This window comes from Molothrus ater, chromosome 1 (genome assembly GCF_012460135.2).
Source record: "Molothrus ater isolate BHLD 08-10-18 breed brown headed cowbird chromosome 1, BPBGC_Mater_1.1, whole genome shotgun sequence".
In the NCBI taxonomy this organism is placed as follows: Eukaryota; Metazoa; Chordata; class Aves; order Passeriformes; family Icteridae; genus Molothrus; species Molothrus ater.
Genome location: NC_050478.2, coordinates 14,052,085 through 14,077,102, shown reverse-complemented (window position 1 = coordinate 14,077,102; position 25,018 = coordinate 14,052,085). Strand labels below are relative to the sequence as shown.

The window sequence follows — 25,018 nt, the reverse complement described above, 5'->3', positions numbered from 1 at the left end:
AAGCAACACTGCAGTAATAGTTTAGCATAATAAAGGATATATTTTAAATGTAATATCTTAATACACTGGGCTTGTGATCAAAAATACCCACATGTTTTTCTGGGGAGGGGGACATGTACTAGCTGATGCATTGAACACAGGGTAGCACCACAGACAGTGTGGCACAGTGACACACACACCTCTCTTCATTAGCCCTAAAACATCAATCCCACTAGATCAGCCTGCTTAAGACCAAGTGAGTAATTAAGTACATTTGATAAACTTTGCATCCTCTCCTGTTGAAAGATTTTTGGTCAGTAATTAATCTAAGTTGCCCACCCCCCCCATACCCCTTCAAAGGCACAATCCTGTTGTCTCAAAGCAAAGCAAAACAAGACTGGGATGCCACTTACTGTTGCAGACTAGTGGCTCTGGATCTTAAGGATGCCTTGAAGCATACTGTTTTATCACATTTCAGAACAAGTATCTATAAATACTGCATAAGGTTTTTAGAAACTGTTGGGAAAAAATGTAATATGTACATATGTCTTCATAGAGTAAAAAACTTCACAGGATGGTTGTCTGTATTGTGAGAAAGCATTCCCTACTCAGTTCAGATTCATATTCCTTTGCCTTCACTATACTCCTCATTTGCTTATAATGCAATTACAAGAAACAGAGAAGCAATCAAGAAAGTATCTATTTTAAGAGTTATGACACTTATGGATATAATACTTATTGATATGTGTGATGATAAACTCTTTAAATAAACATATAGTTTTATCTCAATGGTATTAAACCTATAATCACTAAACCAAAATATGACAGAATTGAGCAGCTACACTGCCACATTTGATTGGATGAAATGGTGTAATATTTTTGCATACATAAACCACACTTCCATTAAGGAAAGAATTGCCTTTCATTTAAAGAAAGGGAAAATAAAACCCAACAACCACCACTTGAGTGTTGAAATATTCTGAGAATAGAGCTCTGATTTTCAGAATAGCTTGTTGTTCAAGTGATCATTAAATCTATTTAAGATTTAATGATCAAATTTAGATTAATATTCAAACCTGACTTCTTAAAACTGTTCAAATTCAATACCTAACATCTTCATAACCTTTCCTTATTATCCCTCTTGTACAATATTCTCTAGCTACCTGATACCTCTAACCAGGTATCAGATACAATACTGTATTTTTATTACTTCTTGTTATTAGTACTTGTAGATAGAAGTCCTCACCATATGGAATAATATCTTGAAATGCACCACAATTACTCAGGTTTCCTCCAGAGAATCAGTAAGTTCTAATTTTTTTTTACTTTATTGGTTTCAGGGATTTTTTTTAATCCTACTAGGAGCAACAGTATTTTGCTTGCTGGTATACCAAGAAGATTGAAGATATTAAAGGTTAATTTAGAAACTTAAGCAGTTTAAAATCCATTTGTTTTTACAAACGTGTCACAATCTCATCAAAAACACATGGTTTTTAAACTGCTCAACAATCCCAAATTAACAGCAGAGCACTATGCTTGGAGAAAACACCAACTGGAGATCACTCAAGTCAGAACTGTGCTGTACAAAGATCAAATTTAGCCTCATGGAAGAAAGCAGCACCTGGTACTGATTTTTGATTCAATAACTCTGGCTTTTAAACAATCATATCCCTCACAGAGCTTTAGGGATAAAATGTGATAAGAATTCCTGAACAGCAAGAGCACCAGAAGGTGAGGAAACAGACTCTGCTAAATCTTCCCAAACCCCAATTCATGAGAAACCTTCCTTATTCAGATGCTAACAACTGAGGTGCAAGCCTCAGTTCAAGGTTCTTTTTGTATTATCCAGACAGTAAAAGAAACCTAGGAGAACCTGACAAGGGAGTAACAGTGCGAATGATGGTTTGGAAATCCTTTGTATTTCATTGCTGGAACTTCACTGGAACGACAGGCATCTGAACATCAATGAAGGTGACCAAGGAGATAGACCAGGGAAAGCTGAGTTGATCCAAAACTCGACACAGAGTAGAAAACCTCCCCCTGACTTCAGCAAGCACTGTCTGTAAAGTCTTAATCTTTCACAATAAATGTGGATGATTTTCTCTCTATATTTTGTATTCAGCTATTTAATCCTCAAGATAACTTGATCTGATAAAGCTCCTAACATCTGGGTTTTGATGAACTCATCTTTCTCTTCCTCCATTTCTAATCTCTCAATTCTTTAGTTCTTCAACATTTGAAAATATCTTTATTCCATACATAAAGATGACTCAGAGTTGAATTACGAGTCAAGGAGACATAAACAAGAATGAAAAAGTTTCTAGTGGCCATATGTGAGAAAGAGTGCTGAAATGATGATCATTTTTGAGACCAGAACAAAAATGAACACACCTCTGCCAACACACTGACATGGAGTGCTCCAAATCACAAAAGCAAAGCCCTTACCTTATAAATATTTCCATAATAATTCTCAGAATACACATTTGGGACTCTAGATAAATCCTCATATCAAATCAGTGAAGTGACATATTTAAAGCAATTTTAAAATACTTGAAATTCACACATTTATGCACTCCCATCTTTAAATGGTTTGCTTAGCACTGGATCTTTTGAACACAAATCCTAGATGCAAAGACATAGACATTGTTACAACAGACACGAGAAATGGCTCACCTGGGGTCACCAAACAACCCAATGGCTTAGCCAGGAACAGGACAGATTGTCCCCAGCAGCCCTCCTGCCTCAGAGCACAGCAAGGACAGTGCCCAGCAGCACGCAGAACCTGCCTCTGAACCATTCCCACAAATACTGCCTTGCTAAATGAGGTGGAAACATGTTTTTTATCCCTATGGGTTACAAAAAAGACTTTTGCCCAGGAAATGCCAACTCTACTTCTCTTATCAGACATGAAGAATGAGAAAAACATCAACACATTTGAAGTCTTGGATCCTACCAGTTTTTGTCTTTCCTTAACTAAATAAACCACTCCTACCAATTCCTCATAGTCTCCCCAAAGCAACTCTTTCTTGTTGCTCTCTTTTGACTGCAGCTCATTTAGAATTCCCCCACGGCTGGCACCGCTCCACAACTGGTCACTCCAGTGGAAATCTTCCTGCTCACAACAGCGAGCCCACAGCAGCATTTGCTTTTGGTCTTTTGATGGAAGAGCATAAAGCCTGGTTGAATTATAATAGTGACCATACTGCCAGGATCCTTCTAACAGTATTGTGGACTTTGCTGTTCATTAGTACTACCTCGCAAATGACCTTTTCCTTCTTAGATTCATTGGCTGTGCTCATCTCACTGATTTCAAAACAGTTAATAAACATATCAAAAGTCAATGCTCAACTGAAACATTGTGCCTGAAACTCCATCTTAGCTTTTTATGCAGTACTTTACATTCCAGGTCGGATTTATTAAAATACTAAACAGTCCTTAAACTAAGAGAGCCCTCAGGGACTATACTTGATATGTCCTACTAATTTATCAGTGAACAACTGAAAACTACTCAGAGAGCAGAGAAAGAGACACAAATTCAAAGGCAAGCAAGGTCAGGAACTTTATTATAGCAATGAATTCCCAGTCAAAGTCTGCATGCATGCTCTTACCTGTGAGGAATAAAGTTGTGCTGATTGCAGGGTAAGAGCACACTTGCACAGAGGGAACCTTAAAGCAACAGCCACGCTGCTGGGTAAACAATGATGTGAAGCTGTAGTAATTTCTTTGCTTCTCTGCACTTCTTGCACATCTTCAGAGCCAGCTGTGCACTCACTTCAAAATATTCTCATCTAACCTTTTTTTTTTCATGGTCTGGTTCTGTGACCAGAATACAAAATTGATGCTGAGAGTCCTGCTAAAATATATGATACAGACCACCTGAGCACATAATTCACTGGAGTGCACCAATTCCAGCCAGCTCTTAGCAATTTTTTAGGCTCTCTGGCCAGTGTTCTGGGAGATACCCACCCTCCAGCTTTTAGGAGAACCTTACAATTATCCCACATCTCCTTTTTAAGGAACTCAAGCACCTACAAGACATCCTGAAAACAAAAGCAGCAGTCTTCTAAAATGCACAGGCAGCTGCTTTGTGTCACACTGGCACAAAGCAGTACCACACAAACCCAGGTGGGAAGCTCTACATGCATAATATGCTTGTACACCTGTCTGCTAAATATGTCACTGTGGACATCATTCACTTTTACAAGCAATAGCTTCGAGAAGCAAACAGTTTAATTTTATTAATTATATTTGTAATCACAGAGTTACAAAGGTTGGATCTCTGGGGGCTATTTGGTTTAATCAGTCCAAAGAAAGGACCGGGTGGACCAGGCTGTTCAGGGCCATGTTCAGTCAAGTTCTGTCCATCTCCAAGCACATGAGATGCCACAATTTCTCTGAGAAACTTGTTTGGCTCTCCAGGTGTGAATGGTTTTCCTTATTTCTAACTGGCATTTTCCTTGGCAAAACTTGTGCTTGCTGTCTCCAGCAATAATGTGTCTATGTGAGAAGAATCTGGCTTCATATTCTCAATACCATCCATTAACAGCTGAAGAAAAAAGAGACTCTCCAAGCCCCTTTATTCCCCTTAAGGGAAAAAAGAAAAATCAGCTCTCCAAACCCCTCTACCTCTCTTATAATGTTTTCCAAATAATGTTATGGATGGAAACTGTTTATTCACTGTAACTGCTGAAATATTCAGAGACTTGTTACACATAATCACCCCAAGACAAATAACCAAGGGCGGTCTTAGTTCTTGAACAAGCTAAATAATTCTAAAGGAAAACAAGACAAAGAGATGACCCTTTTCACAGTATCTCATGAAGCTGAAAGGGATTTTATTTACAATATTTAAATGCAGTACTGTGAAACAAACAACTTGGTTCACAGGCAGTGCACTCGCTGCTGAACTGTCACTGCCTGACATCCTGTCTTATCTGCCAAATTGCTCATTAGGTTTGGCAATTTTCACCTGCGCCTCCAGTTTATATTTCAGCAGGGAATAAACATCAGTCTGCTTTAACAGTCTTCTGCAGTGAGCTTCCAACCTCTTCCCAGAAAACACGCAGGCACAACACAAAAAACGCCTTGTGTACTGTATGCTTAGAAAAAGAATGCAGCTGAAGTGATGAAATACAATAAGAAGTTTAACTTGGGTAACAGAAAAGCAGTACAAAAGAAAGAGCTAGATAAAAAACATAAATAAATCAACTGCTTATATCAATGAATTATGTTTTCACAGTGCAAAACAACATGGGGGTATGGGCCAGCCTCATTTTTGTTTCCATGTTTATATGGGAAGATGGAATTTGACACACACACACCCCCCCTCCCCAACATGCAAAGTACAGGCTGTGTTTGTGCATGTGAAAAGAGGGACTCCAGATGAATATTACTTTTCCAGCTGGACCTGATCTAGCTAACCTTTCCCTTGCTGGGAGAGGAGCGATGGTGTGATCTATAAACAAACAGAAGGGGTAGCATGGCAACCAGAACAAAGAGAGGAGAATCTCAGCAGGCTTTGAGCCCCAGCCCAATGCAGGGAGCTGCTGCCTGGGAGCAGAGGGTGCAGGTGAGCAGCAGCACAGGGCACAGAACCGCGCGGAACGGCCGCGGAGCAGAGCCCACGCACCAGCAAAAAGCACCCGAGATGCAAAACAAAACGACTCAAATGCTATAAACCTATTTCAGCTGGAATACTGTTTTTCATTTGTTAGAAGTAAAATATTCACCGCCAACCCTGCAATTAGCTGGAAAATTACAATAATTACAGCAATTTTGTATCCCATCTCCAATCCAATTAATAGATATATGACCTTGTCAACATGTAATAATCAGGATCTGCATCTACCGCAAAACTGGATGGATTTTATTTGCTGAATAGAACTTACATAGTAAGAAGATAATTATTTGAAATACTGAGAATACCATTTGTATGCTATGCTTCACTTCACAAGTTATAAAGGAACAACAATAAGGATAGTATTTCCATTTTCAATGTATATTTAAATGAAATTCCTGAAATAGGTATGTTTAATATGGGATAATATTACTGCACTGGGATTCCAAGCCCGTGGTTTGGAACATTTAAAACCAAAACATTTAAAAAAAGGAATTAGATAGATAGGAGAACATTTCTGATAGCATATTTATTACAAATTGTTTCACACACTTTTTTTGTGCATGCTTCGACAAAAAGTGTCAAAGAGCTATAATCCTTACCAACAATTTTAGAAGTCTTCGGTATTTCTAAAGACCTTTCTACTAAAGGGTCTCAAATCCCTTTTTGGTCATCTTAGCAATCAGTGAACTAGCCAAGTGCTCCATGTATTTTCCAGAATGACACCAATGATAAGTGAGCTGTCCAGTATATCACTGAGTTTTATCTGTACTATATGATTTTGATGCACTAAAATTCATGTATTGTATAATATACCAGATAATCACACTAAGGAGAAAATGTGTATGCATTTGCCTGCTCTAACCCCTGCTAAGTTGAGAACCAAGGAGGACAGTTTTTTGGCTTATGCATGGAAATGAGATGTGCATTTAGCAGTGACATACTCTAGTGACAGCAAAATGGAAGGGTCCTGAAATTCCAGGATACTTCTTTATTCTGCCATTAATCCTTCCCTAATTTAATTCTGTGTTGCAATGGAGCATAGTTATAGCTTGAAAAGACACACATTCAGCTCTAGGTAAGCTAATTTTTAAAAGCTATTCCCTCAATTGTACAGAAAACATTCTGGTACAAAACCCCTTAAATTTAACAGAGTGGTCACTTTGAAATTTGCATTTTACCTGACCGTTCAAACAAAGATTTTATCTATTAATAAAACACCTACATAAAATCAGTCTCTTGGAAATTACACATGGTTGTTTTAAACAATCTATCTGTAAAATATCAAAAGACTGACAAGACTAACTTCTGCTAAGAATCTTCTGGAGTGTAGTCCCTATTTCAAAAGTTCAAAATTACAGACATTACACATAAAAGGACACAATGCCTTATCCACATTGTCTTGTTTGCATGCTACTTTTGATAACAATGAAAATTACAAAGTAAATTACATTCCATAATTTTTCTTCTTAATAAGATCAAATATTCAAAGAACCCGCCTGAGCAAGAAATGCAAAAAGTAATTCCTGCTATGTGGTTTTCCAACAAATGTTCATCACATTGAAATAAAATAAAGGGATGTTTCTGGATGTAGTTTCTGCTTTTCAAAGTGTCTTTTTGCAACACAGTAAATGCATATATTTTAGCAGGTGTTTTTATGGAAAGGTGACAGCATAACCTAGCAACATTGACAGGTTAAGTAGAAAGTGCTCCTATCTTTAGTTTCTTTTTACCATTTTGTTCATTAAATGGAACAAAACTAGCAAACCGAAAATTACACCATGCAGCAACTACATTTGGAGATATTGCTGTGATTTTCAGTGTGAGGATAATTTTAAACTGGCAGCCTAAAAGAAGCTTATGGCTCCTAAAGGCAATTTATAAATAATTTATTAAAACAGAACAGGTTTGTTTACTTGCATGCAAGAAGCATTTACGCAGTTTCTCAGTTCTGATCAGCTTTCGATAAGGACAGATAATGAATCATTTTTCCCAGCAGCATCGATGGGTAACAGCACTTGGCATCTTTGTAAATTTAGACAAAACACATGGAGATACCGAGAGCATTTACTCACTTGCACGAAGGACTGAGGGCGTGACCTCAATTTCACTTGTTGCTTGGTAAGGCTGGAAGGCCGATGCCGCGTTGGAGCCAAGCTCGCTGCCAAAAATCTCCGGGCTCTGCGTGCCTGTTGAGCTGGCACTGGTGCCATCACCCCCATGGTGTGGATCTTGTTCATCAAACACAGCCACAAGCTGAAAATGACAATTTAATCTACTGTTAAAAAAAGACCTCAACACCATCAAAATGTCATTGCAGATCAGTATTTCAACGTTTCTTCCCACCAAAGAGCAAGAAGTGTCTGTCAGCAGAGACTCCGATCAATGCCTAGATCACAACATCATCAGCCCAGAAAGGCAGCCATTAACTGGATCCTACAAGGGGTCAACAGCTCTGATGGGACACAAAACTCATCACTGTGAGCTACAGAAAGAATGGGACCAAGGCAGGAAAGCAAGGGTTGCACCTTCCCGAGGAAACCACTTCATCTTACCCAGAAATGCAGAAAACTACCTGAGTGTGGATTGATGCCTGTGCACTGGAATTGAGTAGTTTAGATCCCTCTATACACATCATTACAACAGAGTCAAATCATGAGCAAAACCACAGCTTTACAGAATAAAAACATCCAAGAAGTAGTCATGTTTACAAACACTGAACGCTACAGACAAAATGGAAAGCCAACGAAGTGTTATAATCACAACCAATCATCACTTATTAATCGGCCATCTATTATCATGACTTCAGTTGTGGGCTTCTCTTCCAAAATTTCTTTAGTCAGATTTACGGAAATACTCGGTATCTGTTAGCCATCAACTTCTCCAAGACAAGTTTGAAATCTCAAGTCCCATTTAGAACTTTGCCATGTCACTAATCTAATAAATATTTACTAAGTCTGTGTTCACCACTGCAAAAAAAATAGGAAAACATCACGGTGATTTTTGATAAACCTGAGATATTTTTTCCACTGTAAATGATTTTGTGCACTTATTTGAAACAAATAATTTATCCCAATTTATCTTTCATAACATACTGAAAGAGATAACGACAGCTCTTACACACATTTCATTTTAAAACTTAATTTTCAAGACAGAGAAAAAAGTGTTATGCATAGCAGCAGTCTGCAGCCTGAAATTAATCTATAATATAATATTTGAAAGACATTTCCAAGAAAGCATTACATTCTTCTGTCCAAACTGCAAGGGTAAATGGAGCAAATCAACTTAAACCTATGCTGGTCTCTGCAAATTGTTTATTCTGTTAGCAACACAGCTACAACTTTATGCAACCAAAAGGCACCAGAGGTCATTTTCTCTTTTTTTTTTTTAAGTGATTTCAACATCATCCTAGCCAAAAGATTTTAATAATAGTCCCTTTACCCAAATTTAACTTACATAAGCATCAATAAAAAAATTTTAAAATGCAACTCTAATGCCAAGTGGAAACCATTTGGGAATTCAGCTTTTGAAAGTACTCTCAGGCATTTACTCTTTTTCACCAGTCATTTTGAAACTACAGAGAGCAGCAAACTTCTGCCAATAATTCCATATCTAATGCAAAATTTAGGCTCAGGCACGCAAAAAACAGAAAGAATAAACTGGTAATGGATAAAGGATCCATGCTCTCCTTCAGTGCTAGTTGAAAGGCAGGTAGCAGCAGGAAAACCAGACTGCAGCTGCAGACAGCTAGAACATGCTTTTACCATAAAAGTCATTATTTTATGCTTGAGAAATCTACAAACAAAAGAGACGTGACAACACCAAAATGTCAGTAGCTCAAGAGTATTGGAAATTTAATTTTCTAACACAATGTGAAATATCAATGCTTACAAAAATATGCTTCTAAAACTTTACTCATAACTCTCTTACTGTTTTATAGCAAGCTAATTACCAATCTCCAGCAACTAAAAATAAATTAATCCACAAGTGAAGGTCTGTAAGATATTCCAAAAAAAGACAAACAAAGCATTTAAGAATCCTATGAAACACCAAATCTTTTTGTCCTTCACATGTCATGTATCAAGATAAATTCCCCAATTACATTCTGTTCCTTTGAGGCTGATTGAAAAATATTACTCAATGTATGCAGCTGCAAGTATTTTATAGATATTATATATATGCAAAAAGGTAGGTGCATGTTAATCTCTATATATGTTATCTCCTACTCTAAGTTGCCTCCAGCTTTTTGCCTATTCCAGACAGTCTACAACCTATAACTTCAGAACATCTAAAAATTAATGTTTCTTATTTCAAGCTTAGCTTTTGATCTAATCAGGTTTTTTTCAGGTATTCACAGTTTTGACAGCATCAAACCTTCAAAAGGCTTCAGTTCCATTAAAAGGCATACCAAGTTGTAACATTTTTTCTAGCGTGAAGAAACACAAGCCATGTTAGTCTTATCCAAATCTAATTAGCATGAGGAACACAGGTTAGGAAGTACATTGTGAAGCAGCACTACAATGGTACAGTAGCCATCTGGACTACAATAGCTCAGTCCTCATAATAAGCCAAAAAGTCTTTGGAACTGGAAGATTTATTGCAAATAAACACTCTTGAATCTTGATTTCCAGACCCTGGTATGCCATTCTGCAAGATTATGAGTTCATGGGAAACAAGGACAGCCAAAACATCTTCCGCTGTATTATGATATCGAGCATTTATCTCTGATTTCTTCAGAGACCCTTTATTTTACATGACCCTTCAAACACCCTTTCTTTAAATTAAAAGAGATTATTTAAGGAGAGGAATTGTACTGCTGGAGGCCCAGAGATCAAATCTTGACTTCCATCCTTGCAAGAACAAGAAACAAAACAATTCCCAGAGAAACCTTATGCAACGTGGAAGGAACCACAGGAGTAGGGCATTGGAGCTATGAAGAATCCTTTGCTGCACGAATCCACAGCCATAAACACTGCTCTGTGCCAGGGAAAAGGTCTCTGGATGAGTCATGTTTAAAGAACACAGAGATGTTTTTAATTTGACAAAGAATGGAGCACACCATTACTAGACCAGCTTCAATCAGCCTTAAAGTCAACAGTAAGCTATGGTATTTTGCTGGGCTTTAGACATCAGATTTACAACAAGAGCAGAAAATGAAGATGACTACCTTTTCTGGACACATCTTTACTGTCAGGAGACTGCTTCCATGTGGATCTTTTTCTTCTTTAACAAGAAATAAAGTTAGCCTGATCTTTTGAGAATCACCCTATTATTTCCAATACCTGAGATGAGCTGTGCTGCCTGTTCTCTGTCCTTCAGTTTTAGATCTGCTCACCTGCAGTGACCTGAGAAACTCATCATAATATCCACTCTTATGCAGAAATGAACAGGAGGAGGACTGAACAAACCATAGTAATGCATTAATAAAGAAAATAGCTTAGCTGGTCAATATTAGACCACTATCAGCTCTTTAAAAGAGCTTCAACCAAAATTCAGTGAGTACTGCTGCCATTTAGTTTAATTTTATTTTTCTTTGTGAAGACAAGCCCACACCAAAGACAAAATATCATATGAACAACTAACTAATAATGATAATATATTTTATCCACCCCATATTCCATGAGACAGCAACTTGAAAGCATCAAAGACATGAGAATATGGTTTAATAGGTTACAGTAGTTTTAATCACCTGAGACAACAAGACTCTACATTTCTCAATCACTGAACTAAAAATCTGCAAATAGGAAATAAAATCAAGTAAAAACAAAGCACCTTGTCATCTCGAAACAAATTTAATTAATGATAGGCTTAATTTAGATTGGCATGCTTACATTTCTTATTGTAATATGGCAAAAGCAACAGAAAAGTGAGAGGCTTTACTATCACCATTTATCATGGCAAAACAGCATAGGAAGTGTCACCAGTTTGAACAATGTAAGATTTTGGTCCCCAATGTATGTGTATGTAACTTTTCAAGAAAAAATAAGTTTCAAATGTTCATTAACACATTCAGATATAAAACCAGCAGTTTTGTCTGGATCATAACTTATGGAATGTTAATCCCATTGCAGCAATGGAATTACACTAAGTCTTCAAATGGTCAACTGCACATGCTAAAATACTTTTTAAAGGCCACAGGAACAAATACAAGCAATTTTGTGTAAATTAGCAACAAAAAATACAATTATTTTAAAAAGCAATAGTATTCAGTGTTTGACCAACAGCTTTTCTCTTTTCAGAAATACAAAACTGCAGTAAAACTCAACAACTACCCCAGATGTAAAAAGCACACTTCTGATCACTAGTATATTTCAGGAGGTGTAAGGGAATTTTTTATTGCCATTCTTACCCTCTGAAGACAAAAAAATATAGGAGTACAGTTTAAAACCAGTGACTTGATGCTCTTCTCTTGTGACTGATAGAAGAGTCTTTCCACAGCAGACAGACAATGAAGGGAGAGTAACATAATTTTCTCTTTTGCTAAATATGTGAGCTTCATCAAGCAAATGCCTTATGAAGAAATTATTTCATAGCCTGAGATAGCAAAACAATGTTTTACTGAGGCACCTTTGGGTCTGGGGTAGGAGGAAGGCATTCCAGCCTATTACTGTATTCAGCCCTCTATAACACCAGGTTTTACCGAATTAATTACAATCCAACATCTTGTTCTTTCTAAAAGAGAGGATGAGCATCTCTATTGCTCTGTCTGGGACTCAACACATGATGCTAACCAGGTTATATTTACTTAAATAAATAAAAGGCAAGAAGATTGATTTATTTTAATATTGACACAGCAGCAGCAGTCTGCATTCCAACATTAATTATTACAATTTCCGTCTATTCTAAAGTAATTAAAAATTAGTAAACACATATGCAGTCTTAATTAATAGGCTAGATTAAGCACTTGAATGTTAATTAACTGGATTAAAAAACTATTTCCACCAGCAATGGCTGTTTACATTTTCATTAAGTATTACTATCATATAAACCAATTCATTACTATCAAATGGTCTGATCAGGTCATCTCTCTTCAGCACCAAATAACAAAACCAGAAATCCTCTCCTCCAAAGAAATACATAAAGCTAGAAACTTCTGCTGTATTCTTCCACCACTGTGACAAGGTTGTCCAAAGAATCCCTTGAATTTTGCATATTTCTAGGTACCTGTCCAAAATTTGCTAATTCTTCAGTGATATTTAATCTGATACTGGCTCATGTGTAGGCATCAGCAATGATTTCAGATTTATTTTAGTATCAGTGGGGATTACAGCTCCATTCTCCTGCTACAAAGACAGCAACTGATCCTCTGGTTATCATACCCTCTGGGTTTCACAGAGGCTCCACACTTCTTATCCACTCTTTTTAACCCTGAGTGAAACTGAAATCACTCACCTCTTTAGATTATTAGGAGCCATTTTAAATATCTGGTTTCTTCTCACCAGGACGCTTAGGAGATACATGCCTACAAGAACATGCCCAATTTGTTCTGGCTGTTCAGTGGCCAGTTGTTCAGTAGTTACTCTGCTGAGCAACCTAAAATGTCTGGATTCCCCTGGCTGAACCCTGTACTTCCTCTCCTGGACTCTACAACTTCCAGATGCGGTGCTCCCTTCCACAGCTGCTATGGTCTTCTGGCATTTATGCTGCACAGCTTCTCCTGCAGGGTGGCCATCCATGGGCAGAAGTGCCTTCCACACCAGATGTCATTTTTCTGGCCCCAGGAGAACCAAGAACACAGACCTTGTGAGACAGCTCCAAGTGATGGAGCAGCTCAGCCACACACCTCTGGTGAGGCACCAATGCTGTCAAGGATTCTGGCTCTCAGTTCACTCTTAATAACTGAACCTTTTCTCAGGGGACTTATGGTCCTTGAAAATACATTTTGATGGTTCAAATAAAACTCCAAAATCTAAATTAGCCTTGTGGAAATATCAGTAGCTACTTCAAACATTTCCTTTAACCTTCAAAGGCAGAGGGTTAAGCCCAGCCCTGTCCTGTGTAGGTCTCTGCACTCACTGTGACAGCCATGGGCTGCTGATAAGGGAGATGTAACCTCTCTCACAGCACAGCCATAAGCTTTCAGACATGTGCAGCAAGTGCCTGGGAAAAGGACATGGAGAAGGCTGGCAAAAAATTTAAACATGCACCTCACTGGCATCCTTTCCTCAGCAAAAAGCATTTCCAGTCTCAAGCAAGACAGTACAGTGAACCAGGCAAGGTACCAACAGAACTGACTGCACACATCCTATGCAAGCAGCACAGCTGAGGGAGATTGTAAGAGAACACAAGCACAGTTCTCAAGCAGCTCCTGAGGGCTGGCAAAAACCACTTTTACCCAAAGCAGTCTATGTATTACTCAGTCCATGTTACAATGCAGAACTAAGGGGTAGTTGTTTAATAAGGTCCTGCAGTAAATCAAATTTCAGCTAATGGCACCTCAGACTCCATAACATCCCAAAACACAAGTTGCTTGTGAATGAACAGATGAGTGTAAGGGAAAAAAAATAAATTCAGGAAAATCTCTAGCAAGGGAGTAGCCAATTATTATTTAGAAATGAAAGAAACTAAATACAAAATCAATTCGTAGGTTTTCTGATGACTGAACTCACTTTAATAGCCCCATGGCAGACCCAAATTCTTATTATTCCTTGAGCTTCACTTTTCTACATGGCTCATTGAAAACCCATTTAAATATAACTACTGTTTCAATGAGCTAGGAAGAGAAAAAACAAATAGATACTTCCACAATAATACCCTACTGCCCACAGATATATTAAAAAAAAATCAATTAGCAAAATAGCAGCATCTAAGAGTCATTCTGTGCTGGATGTGATGTGCAACCTGAGCAACCCCTCCACAGACTTAGACATCACCCAGCACTCTAAAAGGAGAAAAAGGGAAAGCACTGTTTCAATTTAGGATAAGCTGTAGCACAAACAACAAACCTCTATAATTTCAAGAAAATCATTACCTGTCCTAATTAATCACTTCAGCCATGAAACCAGAACTAGCTTTTCATAAAACTTTTCCAAGTAAAGTAGCTGGAAAGGAGCCAAACAAAGAACTTTTCACAATAACTTTACTGCATTATAGCTTTTGGAACAATAAGGACATTTAAAGGGTCACATTCCACCATCATATTAGTACCTTGTATTCCGTTTTCAGTGAATTATACAGAAGTGTAAGCTCATACAGAATTATAGTATGAGTGTATATATATATATACACTATAGTATAGTAAAACCTGAACTGGAAAAGACCTCTGGAGATCAACTACTCCAAGCATGGCCTTGTTCAAACCAGGGTCAGTGAGAGGAGGCTGCTCAGAGCCACATCCAGTTGCATTTTTTAATAACCTGAAGTATGGACAGTCCACAACCTCTCTAGGCTCACTCCCAGCATTTGGCCCTCTTGGTCCTTTTCCCAGTATGGAGTTGAAACTTCCCTTGTTACAACGTGTCTCTTGTCCCTCACACTGCTCCTGTGCACCTCAGAGCAAAGCCCAGTTCCCTCTCCACCATCCCTGACAGAGAGCAGACACATCAAGGCTGTTGTCCCTTAGGGAGCACCCCTAGAGGTCTCTTTGCCCTGTGACAGCTTCCAGCCCACTAATTCACCCTGACAGACTCTGGCTGGGCCATCACTGCTATGTCTTCCTTGTATTCAGAAGCCCAAAATATTCCACAAGCAGAGAGAAAATCACAGAAGCATTTGGGTTAAGAGGGACCTTGGAGATCATCCAGTTCCAACCCCCCTGACATGGGGGCATCCTTCACTACAGCTCCATCCATCCTGGCCTTGAACACTCCCAGGGATGGGGCATTCACAACTTTCTGAACAACCTTCTCCAGTGCCTGACCACCCTCAAAGTAAAGAATTTTTTCCTAATATGTAATCTAAACCTACTCTCAGTTGGAATCCATCCCCCCTTGCCCTGTGACTGCATGTCCTTGCAAAAATCCTTCTCTCTCTTTTTGTGGGTTGCCTTCAGGTATTGGAAGGCTGCAATTAGGTCACCCTGAAGCCTTCTCTTCTCCAGGCTGAACAATCCCAATTCTCTCAGCCTTTGCTCATAGGAGAAGTGCTCCATCATCCTGGTGATGTCAGTCCAACAGGTCAATGCCCTTTCTGTGCTGGGACCCCAGAGCTGGATGCAGCACTGCAGACCAGTCTCACCAGAGCAGAGGGGCAGAATCCCATCCTTCCCCTGCTGCCCACAGGGCTTTGGATGCAGCCCAGGATACAATTGGCTTTCTGAGCTGTCAGTGCACATTGCCACCTCAGGCCCAGTCTCAACACCTCCCTGAACCTGCTGGCTACAGACCTGCTCATATAGCCCAGGGTGGAGCTGGTCATCCTTACCACAAGGGCACTGCTGACCCACGCTCACCATCGGGTTCTCCACCAGGTCGGTCCCTACAGGAAGCAGCCTCCCAGCCCACACTGCTGAGAGGGGTTATTCCAGCCCACATTCCAGGACTCTGCATTTACCAAAAACCCATGAGATAAAATAACCAGTGCTGGAAAATACATCACAGGTCTCACTGAAAGTCATTCCCAAATCTGCTGACTAAGTAAGCACCCCTCGCTTTCAAAGCTCAACAGAACACACCAAGTTAAATCATATCATCTACTGATTTGAAGGACACTTTAATTTTACAGGTGGTTTTAAAATCTTCTGCTTTCGTGATTCTTTACATTTAAGAAATGATTCTGAAGTAAATATACAAGCTTTTTATTAAAACATCGCTTTAGATTATTCATTTCCCACGGCACTTTGATCTGAGAAATTCTAGAATCAATATTAAATTGCAATCTAATCCTCTCCCAGTAGAATTAAATGCAGTTTTAGGTACTATCCTGTAAGTTCCCATGCTACTAAAAATATTTCAAATATATTTAAAATGTTAAAATATTTAAAATACTAATTTCATATAATGCATATTTAAAAGATTTTTTTCTCTTCTCCCCCTTCCTGCTGAGCAATAGTCTAAATGCAAGTGTGATTTTGGCACCCTGGAAAAGTCATTTGTGTATATTCTGTCTGAATTGCTCTTGACCTGACTTAGGTGGTGTAAATCAGGCTGAGGCTTAGACAAAGAAATAAAACAATAACTGAACAGAGTTAGAATTATTACAAGGACTATTAGCAGTAGCTGACACTGAGCTGCCTGCTTGCTTGGCTGGATTTGGTTCTCCACAACCTCACCCCCTGACTGTACCAGACACCATTTCTACATACAATGCACTGTCTGAGAGCTGAACCACCAGCACACACATACACACTGACAGACGGACACAAGGACAGACAGAGCACACACAGATTATCCTACAAAACCCTTCTGACGTGCTCACCTGGCTAAACCTACTGCATGGACACAGCAAGCCCAATACCAGGGCTGGATCTTGGCCTTCATGAGCAGCTAGCATGCAAAGATATCCACACTGGTCAGCTCTTACAGACAGACAACCCAGAAACGCAGAAACACCCCACACTTCACGAGGCTGACAGAACAGGCAGGAGGAGATGAGTTTCTCTTCAGCAGGGCATGCTCACCTGGCCAGGAACAGCTCTAGAAGCTGCAGTTTGTTACTTTAAATCATGCTTTGAATGCTGCACTTCTGCTGTTAACTGGAACCATGCTAAGGAACGCTGCACAAGCTCCTGCAATCAGCCACTGATCCCAGCCTTCCAGTGAACACATCCACCAGCACTGGCACCCACAGCTGCCAGGCCAAACCCTGCTGAAAGGGCTGCAGGGCCATCACTGCATCCTGATCCAGCCAAGGATGGAGTCAGCCATGGGAGCCCAAACACAGGAAATGCTGCACACACATCTCACTGGTTGGGTTCAGATCACGGAGCAAAGACACTTCCCAGCTTCCAACTAAAAGTACAACTATGGTTAAGAGTGCAAGAAGAGAGAACATCATCCCAATTTCTTTTAAACATTTTTGGGTTTTTTTTATGCTTCTCAGCAAAAATTAAGATATTATGCTTAGAGAGAAGTTTGCTTCCCACAATTGTTACAAGCCCTCCATATGACAGGTACAAAAATGCTTAAATCCATGCTTGTCTGAGCTATGAGAACAGCAGGAAAAAATATCTTTGTCCTAAATAGGACAGTTTTTCTATCACAAAGTTTTTATCATGGTATTTTTTTAATGGATTGTTTCTTCACAAACTCTTCCTTTGAAAGCATATATAATACTTTTCTGTATATGCTGCCCTGTTATTTTCTTAAATTCTCAATTTATACAGAAAAGATTTCTTCCCAAATCCTTTTGTACCAATAGTCCTCTTGTTCATGGCTAAGGACATACTCTGCAAAATTATCACAATATGTGATTTAACACAGTATCTCCTTAGCTCATTTTGAAAAGAAACCGAAAAAAATTATCTCCATCCTGGCTTTAAAGTGGTGCATGAAGAAAACATGGTTTCAGAAGAGAGAGTGCTGTGCTTGGAAAGTAGCTGGGGCACATCTGAGCATGTGAGTAAGCCAATTTCATCTCCTCCATTTTTGACTCCTCAGCACAAATGAGCACATGCAAACCACACTGAGGACAATGATGTTAGTATTTCTTTCAAGACAATTTTACACTTTTAGAGCACACTATAAAAGTCTGCCTTTTTACAGAATAAGGCTCTAGAGGATACCCTGACTGTACTTCACGCAGCTGAGATTGTGGTATGGGATGACTCTGCAGGTCTGCAGATTTCCAAGTCAAAAGCTCAGACCATGCAGGAGTTCAGTATTTTATTCCTGCCACAGAGGTCAGCAGTTAAGCAGTGACGCTATGCAGTAAGTAATCCAGACACTGGGTTATTAGAGGGGCTGGTGTCACACAGCAAGATATATTGCTGAAATAAAAATGTATTAAATCTTAACAGTTGTCTCATCTGTCATTGGGAGCTGCAGTCATTGAGTACCAAGAAAGAAATGGTTTCAAAAACCTCCAAATAAAAGGGCCAGACTTTCCATTCCTCTGCTACAGGATCAAAACAGCAGCATTAAATTCTAAGATTTTAATTTCAGCTGAGGTACAAAAAGGTAACTAGTTAGTTAAAGCATAGGACAATCTTTGCAAGCTTATTAAACTTCAAGAAAATAGATTTTGCAAAATACAGCTCTTCATTTTATATAGTGTGTGCTGTTCAGTGTAATTTGCATGCAAAAGCCAGGAGAATGTGATTAAAAATACCCATCTAGAGACACAGATGAAAAACTTCAAACATTTTCTGATTCCCTTCTGTTCCACTCATTATTTCAATACCTCACTACAACAAAGGAATAGATAACACTTGTCCTTGACACTAGCCTAAATTATCTTCAGCGTGCAATACAATACCGATTAAATTAGGCTTATTTTAAATAAACGTCAAGGTCTGTTCAAAAGGTAAAACTGTGTGCCTTTTGCCTTTTGTATAACACATCCCCTCCCCACCCCCCAAACTCTTCAGAGGTCTGAAAAACAATGAGATATGGTGCTTTTTTTAACTAACTTCATTATGTAGATTAAAAAAAAAAAATCAGAGAGAAGCATTTAACTCTGACATTTAAGACAACAATAACTGTATTCTTCATTTTGTGTATAATGACAAAATAACCAGCACATTAGACAATAGTTCTTCTTTAAATAAGGTTCTAAAATATCCTAAATGCAAATGACTCCTTGTTCCCTCATGACTAATAGTTTTTATTATTTTAACATGCAACAATAGTGAAAACACTGCAACTTAACTTACATTAGAGCTATCCTTCCAAAATTAAGAAGGTAGCTGTCCAACAGCACTGGGCTGATTGTAAATGACACAGGCCAGGAGATCCATGGAGGTTGTCCCACCCTGTGGCAATCCCCAGACATTGGATCTTGACTCATCACAGTTATGATGTGAACCTCTGCCAAATACAGAGCTCAGCTCTTAACCAAAACACACTGCCTTAGATAACATTTGGTAGTCAAGAAAAGAAGAGAATCTTCCTAAACACTTTTAGGTTTTCTACTACTAAGAAGATTACAGTGATCTCTGTATGAATTTCAAAATGCCTGGTTCATCCATATCCAGGTGGATTTCCATCTACCACACACTAGTTTATTTCTCACAAAATACCAGGTTTAATGACTTAGTAGCACAGCCCCAGGGACATTCACTAAAACATGGGCTCCCAATGCCAAAACCATTTTCAAAATGATCTAGAGCCACTTTTTCAACAATACTCTGGCAGATAAAGTTGTGGAAGGGCATCCCATGTATTTTCTCCCCATAAAAATGCTAGAAATCAGATGCCCAGGTATTTCTGAAACTCTGCTTTTAAAAACCACCTGGTAACTTCTAAAATCTGTCCTCTTAAGTCCTTATGAACACAAACAGGAAAAAAAAAACACAGGAAGAAATAAGAGAATAAGAAGGCAGAACCTCAGAAGGAAACTAGCAGGTTAATAACATCAAATCCATCTTGAAAACATACTCACTGGTAGTCAAGTGCTTCTCCCTCTTTGAAATGCAGGAATGACCAGTAAAGGACATCTCTGATATTACCTTAACAATAATTTTGCCTCAGTTTGTGATTCTTGACTACTTGTAGCAGAAGCCTCCACCTTGCACTGCTCCTTCTCTAAATAGGGATGTAGTGCATTGTAACCAAAGAAACAGGAACATAAATAGAGACTTTTGACAGAATTATACTCCTAAATCATTTTTTGTGAAAGCTTCAAAGACTACAGACTTATTTTCAGGACTAATTTTGAAAATTAATTCCCTAGATCACTGTGCAACTGGGAATAATGCAACTACATCGCCTGGATGAATACAAAAAACTTGTTAAAAAAAAATACCCAAAAGAGAAATTACAGTTGTATGCACAATCATTTCAAGCTACCAAACTTGGGACCAGACTATGATGCTTACATTTTACCTTGACTCACCCCATATCCATAAAATGCATTTTTCAACACATAATAAAAGTGTAGTGCAGCCTAGGGAAGGAGACACAAGCATTGCCAAAACCCATCAGCTTCAACTTGTGGACAAGGACTGCTCTGAAATCTCAAACCAGATCGCTTCCATTCTGTAGGTCCCCGAATGTTTCCCCATCTCCTCAGGGCTCATCTAGCCTATATTTCTCCTTTTTTCTCTCCCGGAAAAATTAAGGTTATAAAAGTAGCTGACACCTCATACCAGGCCAGCAGGCCCATCCCTGGCTGAAGTATCTATATTTCATAGTGACTTCAAATATTGCTGTAAGGTTATTAAAATCATTCATGATTTTATCTGTGCCAAATGGATCATTACACTGTCAACACTCATCTTTATTATGCAAAAATATGCAGAATTTAACATCTTTTGTCGAGCTGGCAAAACAGTATATTCAGTAGTAACTCTGTTTTTCATTAAATTTTGCACAAGGTTAAAGTGTGTGGAATCTGATTGCAGAAGTCTCCATTCAAAAACATCACACAAAACAAGCTGTTTGACTTACATAGCAAAAGATTATTTACTTAGAGCCTACAGACAAATAAATTCTTCTGATGAATTTATACTGTCCTTTAATTTTTAGAATTAGAAGTTAAATATTGCCTTTTTGTGGGGGGGAGGAGGCAAGAGCTTTTTTTCATTTCTCACTTTTTTTTTTTCATGTTCTTCTGCGTGCACCTAACAATCCTGCTTGATAGAAACTGTCCATAAGCTCCAAGGCTGCCTCCAATCCTGCCTCCTACCTTCCACTGCTCTCTAAATGTCCTTCAGCAGAAACAGAAGTGAATGCAATCTGGTTACCTCTCGCAAAAGAATAATTTCTTGGGAAGCTCCAGCCATCTTGAAATAGCTTTTCTGAATGTCTCGTTAAATCTTCATTTAATTCTTCTTTCTTTGTATTTCTCCTGCCACATCTAATCTTCACAATTGTATGAATTTTTTAGAAAGCCTTTTTGGGGTGCAGTTTGTACTTTGGTGCCACACAAAGCAGATACATTGCATAAGGGTAACACAGGTAGCTGGGTAAATTATGCTGTCAAAAGTGATTAACATTTAAAAAGACTAAACAGAGGAAGCAGATAATACCTCCCAGACCCGCTTTTAATTAAAACATCTTAGCAATTATTATTAAAAGGCAAAGACTGAAAATGAGAGACAGCATAGCTTCTAAAGAGAATAGTTTTTATACTTTTCATTAGGGGTCACCTTTTCTCATGTGCAAGACCACTTGTACATTACCTGCCTCATTGGAGGCCATTCACTTATTAAAAGAACTTGGCCCACACTAAAACAAAAAAATAGACATTTAATCAGAAACATTTATGCATTCATTACTGTTTCAGATGTCCTTGCTTTAGGATAATGTTGCCCCTCACTGAAAGCAAAGCGTATTTAAGTCTCTGTGCCTAATTGTTGTATCCCAGGTGATTTCTCTACTTTCCAAAATAATTACCAAACATTATATCACCTATGCTAAAACATTAAAAGGGTATCACCAATGAACCCCAGAGTAGGTGAAATGAATAGCACATACCAGGAAAGCGTAACACGTGTAGCCTCTGCACATAAATCAAACTGTGTTACGCATTCTGACAGCTCCATCTAGCCACAGCTACACAAAAGTAACCTTATCCCAGGCACAATGAATTAATTTACATTCAGCACATACCAGCAATTGCACAAACTCTTGTGGTCAAAAGTGTCCTTTCCAAAACAACTGTATTGTTTAACAATGAGATTAACACTTTCATGATCCTATCTGTGCTTCAGGTTACTGGTTTTCAGAGAAAAACAGAATTAGAAAAGTCATGTTTTTCAAGGCCCCAAAATTAGAGCATCTGGATAATGTCAGGAACAGATGCTGAGATCAGAACTTGGCAGGAATTCCTGAGATGGGAACCTCAAACGTCTTGGGGAAAACGTAGAGCAAAATGGGATATAATGCAAAAATGCAGAGTGTGAGAGAGGCAGCGTGCAGGCTATGCACATCTGATGGAGCAGATGAGCAAGAAAAACAGCAGAATGGTTGGCTGCCAGAAGCGGGGGGAGGAGGAGGGAAGTCTCCTCCTTGTCGTGATGCTCCAGCACTACCAGTGTACAAACTGGCAGCTCATGGACCAGCCTCTGGAAAAGGAGCTAACCTCTGTAGGTATCCTGCTCTGTGTGTATATGCAAGTTGAAATAATTTGAGGAAAAGAACTGTCATTTCCTTTTATGTTCTTATTTTCTACAATGCCAACCATTCTTGACCTGACTGGTATAAAGATCAGGCAAGACACTTGAAAGTGATCCAACTTGCAGACACAAAGAATGGCTGTAAACATTTTCCTCAGAGATCACCATGAGGTACTGAAATACACTTTGGTTAGACCTAATTTTAGGCACACATATTTGAAAGCACTGGCTTGAGACTGTACAATGAACAGAGACAATGCATTTCCTTATCATATCCATAATCATTATCGTTATCAAATTCCTTATGAGAAGTGGCAAATAGCTGGAAAAGAATTTTTTTTTAGCATTTTGAGTTGTAGCCAGTACAATTTACAGATCACTGATAAGGCATTTTGTCCTTAAGCTGATATAAATTAAAATTTTAAATTATGTTAGTTTATCAAGAGTACTTGAGCTGTGCTAAGTCCCTTAAAACTCCAAGTGATAAACCCTCACATTTCAAATATGTAATATTTCCATATTACATTTAATTCCAAAATAACTAATGCAGAAGAAAAGGAGATTAGCCCTCAGAGGTGGACTAGTGCAGCTGTCGAAAAAAGCAAACAAATTTAAATTTGTCAGACCACTGTGCTGGTACCAGGACATGCAGACGCATTTGCCCCAGCTAAGGTGTGAGAAGCTCAATCCAAACTGAAATTTGAAATTCCCTTAGAAATCACACAGAAAGAAAATGCACTTCCACTACATGCCAATTCCCAGAAATGCTCCCTCAGCCTGGCAGTGAGCAAAGTAAAATCAAAAGGCAAAGAGCAGAGGGGCTGCACATCCCCCAGCCCAGTTCACCCACATGCACTGCCAAGCACAAACATATTTCAAAACTAACCTCAATAACAACAACATCAACAAAAATCTTACAATGCCATTATTACATTGAGCTCTAAAGATAGACTCACTTCTAATGCCCACTAAGCATCTACTTTGGATGTTCTGCTACAGATATTTCTGAGATGGGAAAGGCAAACACTGCCTGGACTATCTCCACCATCCTTTCACATTCAGACATCATGGAGAGACGGGAGGAAAAGAGAAGGAAAAATAGCAAACAACAAACTAGAAAGGAAAGAGAAGTTACACTGTACTGGAACATGTATTTTTTATTTTCTCACTGGCAGTATAGCATTGTCCAATACAGGTATTGTATGATCTCAGATGCCTTAACACTTCTCGGAGGTGAGTGGAGAACAAACATTTGTGCATTTATGTACAGGAAGAATCATGTAAGCATTTGTAAAAAACACAGCTGTACCATAGCTCCCTGCACCAGCCAGTGGACAGGTATGCTTTTTTTTCTCTGGAAATGTGTATTGGCAGCATTAAATGTAACAAGGGCCAGCAGGGTGGGAGCAGGAGGCAGCAGCCCAGGCAGCGATGCCAAGACAAAGGGAAGACTCCAGTGCAGGAGTGGAGGTTTCAGGACCAGCTCAGAAGGAATGCACAGTGGATGCAGTGCTGGAATTAAAGCACATGATTCACATAGGCTACCAGCAGAGAACAGATAACAGGGATGTATCTCAGAGCCAGCACATGCAAAGCAGCCTCCCCCACCCCTTCATGGTGGGATGCAGCAGTCATCAATTCATAGCAGAAATTCAGGAGGTAAATTGAGCTGAGGAGCAGACACGACAGTTGCTTCTTCTGAGGCCACTTAATTCTACCCCCAGTAGCACAACGGTGCCTAATCTCCCCTCACTCTCCCATCACTGCCAGAAAGCCGCAATCTTTATACATATTTCTGTTCATTCTTTATCTGTTGCCTTGAATGAATAAAGTTTAGTTTATGAGTTTATTTTGGGCCTGTTACCAGCTATATTCCTTCAGTTCTAATTTAGCAAATTGTATCCTGAAAATGTCAGAAGGATCCAATCAAGGCTTTGGTATGTGAAGTATCCTTTGAGAAAACAACTGAGCATCGTCATTTTGGTTTTCCAACAATCCTTCCCACAAGTAAACTTTAGCTCCACTTGGAACTATTTACATGCTCATTTCCCTTGACTCCCATCCCTAAAACTCATGAGGTAAAGGAACTTTCTTAAGTATCTGAATACCTACAGTCATGGACCAGCAGATGAACCTACTCCTAACATGGAGAAGAACCTGTGGCCCTGGTGTGAATCACAGCAGTGCTGAATCATGAGGTGTCCAAGAGGAGAAGTGTTTCTAAGAACTTAATTCAGGGTTCTGCACTGCTCTTTCAAGCAAGAACA

General features: G+C 38.9%; 1 protein-coding gene across 11 annotated transcripts in view; it reads right to left on the bottom strand.

Moving 5' to 3' along the window:
• Positions 1–25,018, bottom strand: part of PARD3 (par-3 family cell polarity regulator) — a 452,341-nt gene that overhangs the window by 295,548 nt on the left and 131,775 nt on the right. For all 11 annotated transcript variants that reach the window (XM_036401877.1, XM_036401985.1, XM_036401886.2 and 8 more), the window contains exon 3: positions 7,672–7,852. In XM_036401877.1, the coding sequence (XP_036257770.1) occupies positions 7,672–7,852 (181 nt within the window). The remainder of the gene's footprint in view (positions 1–7,671; positions 7,853–25,018) is intronic.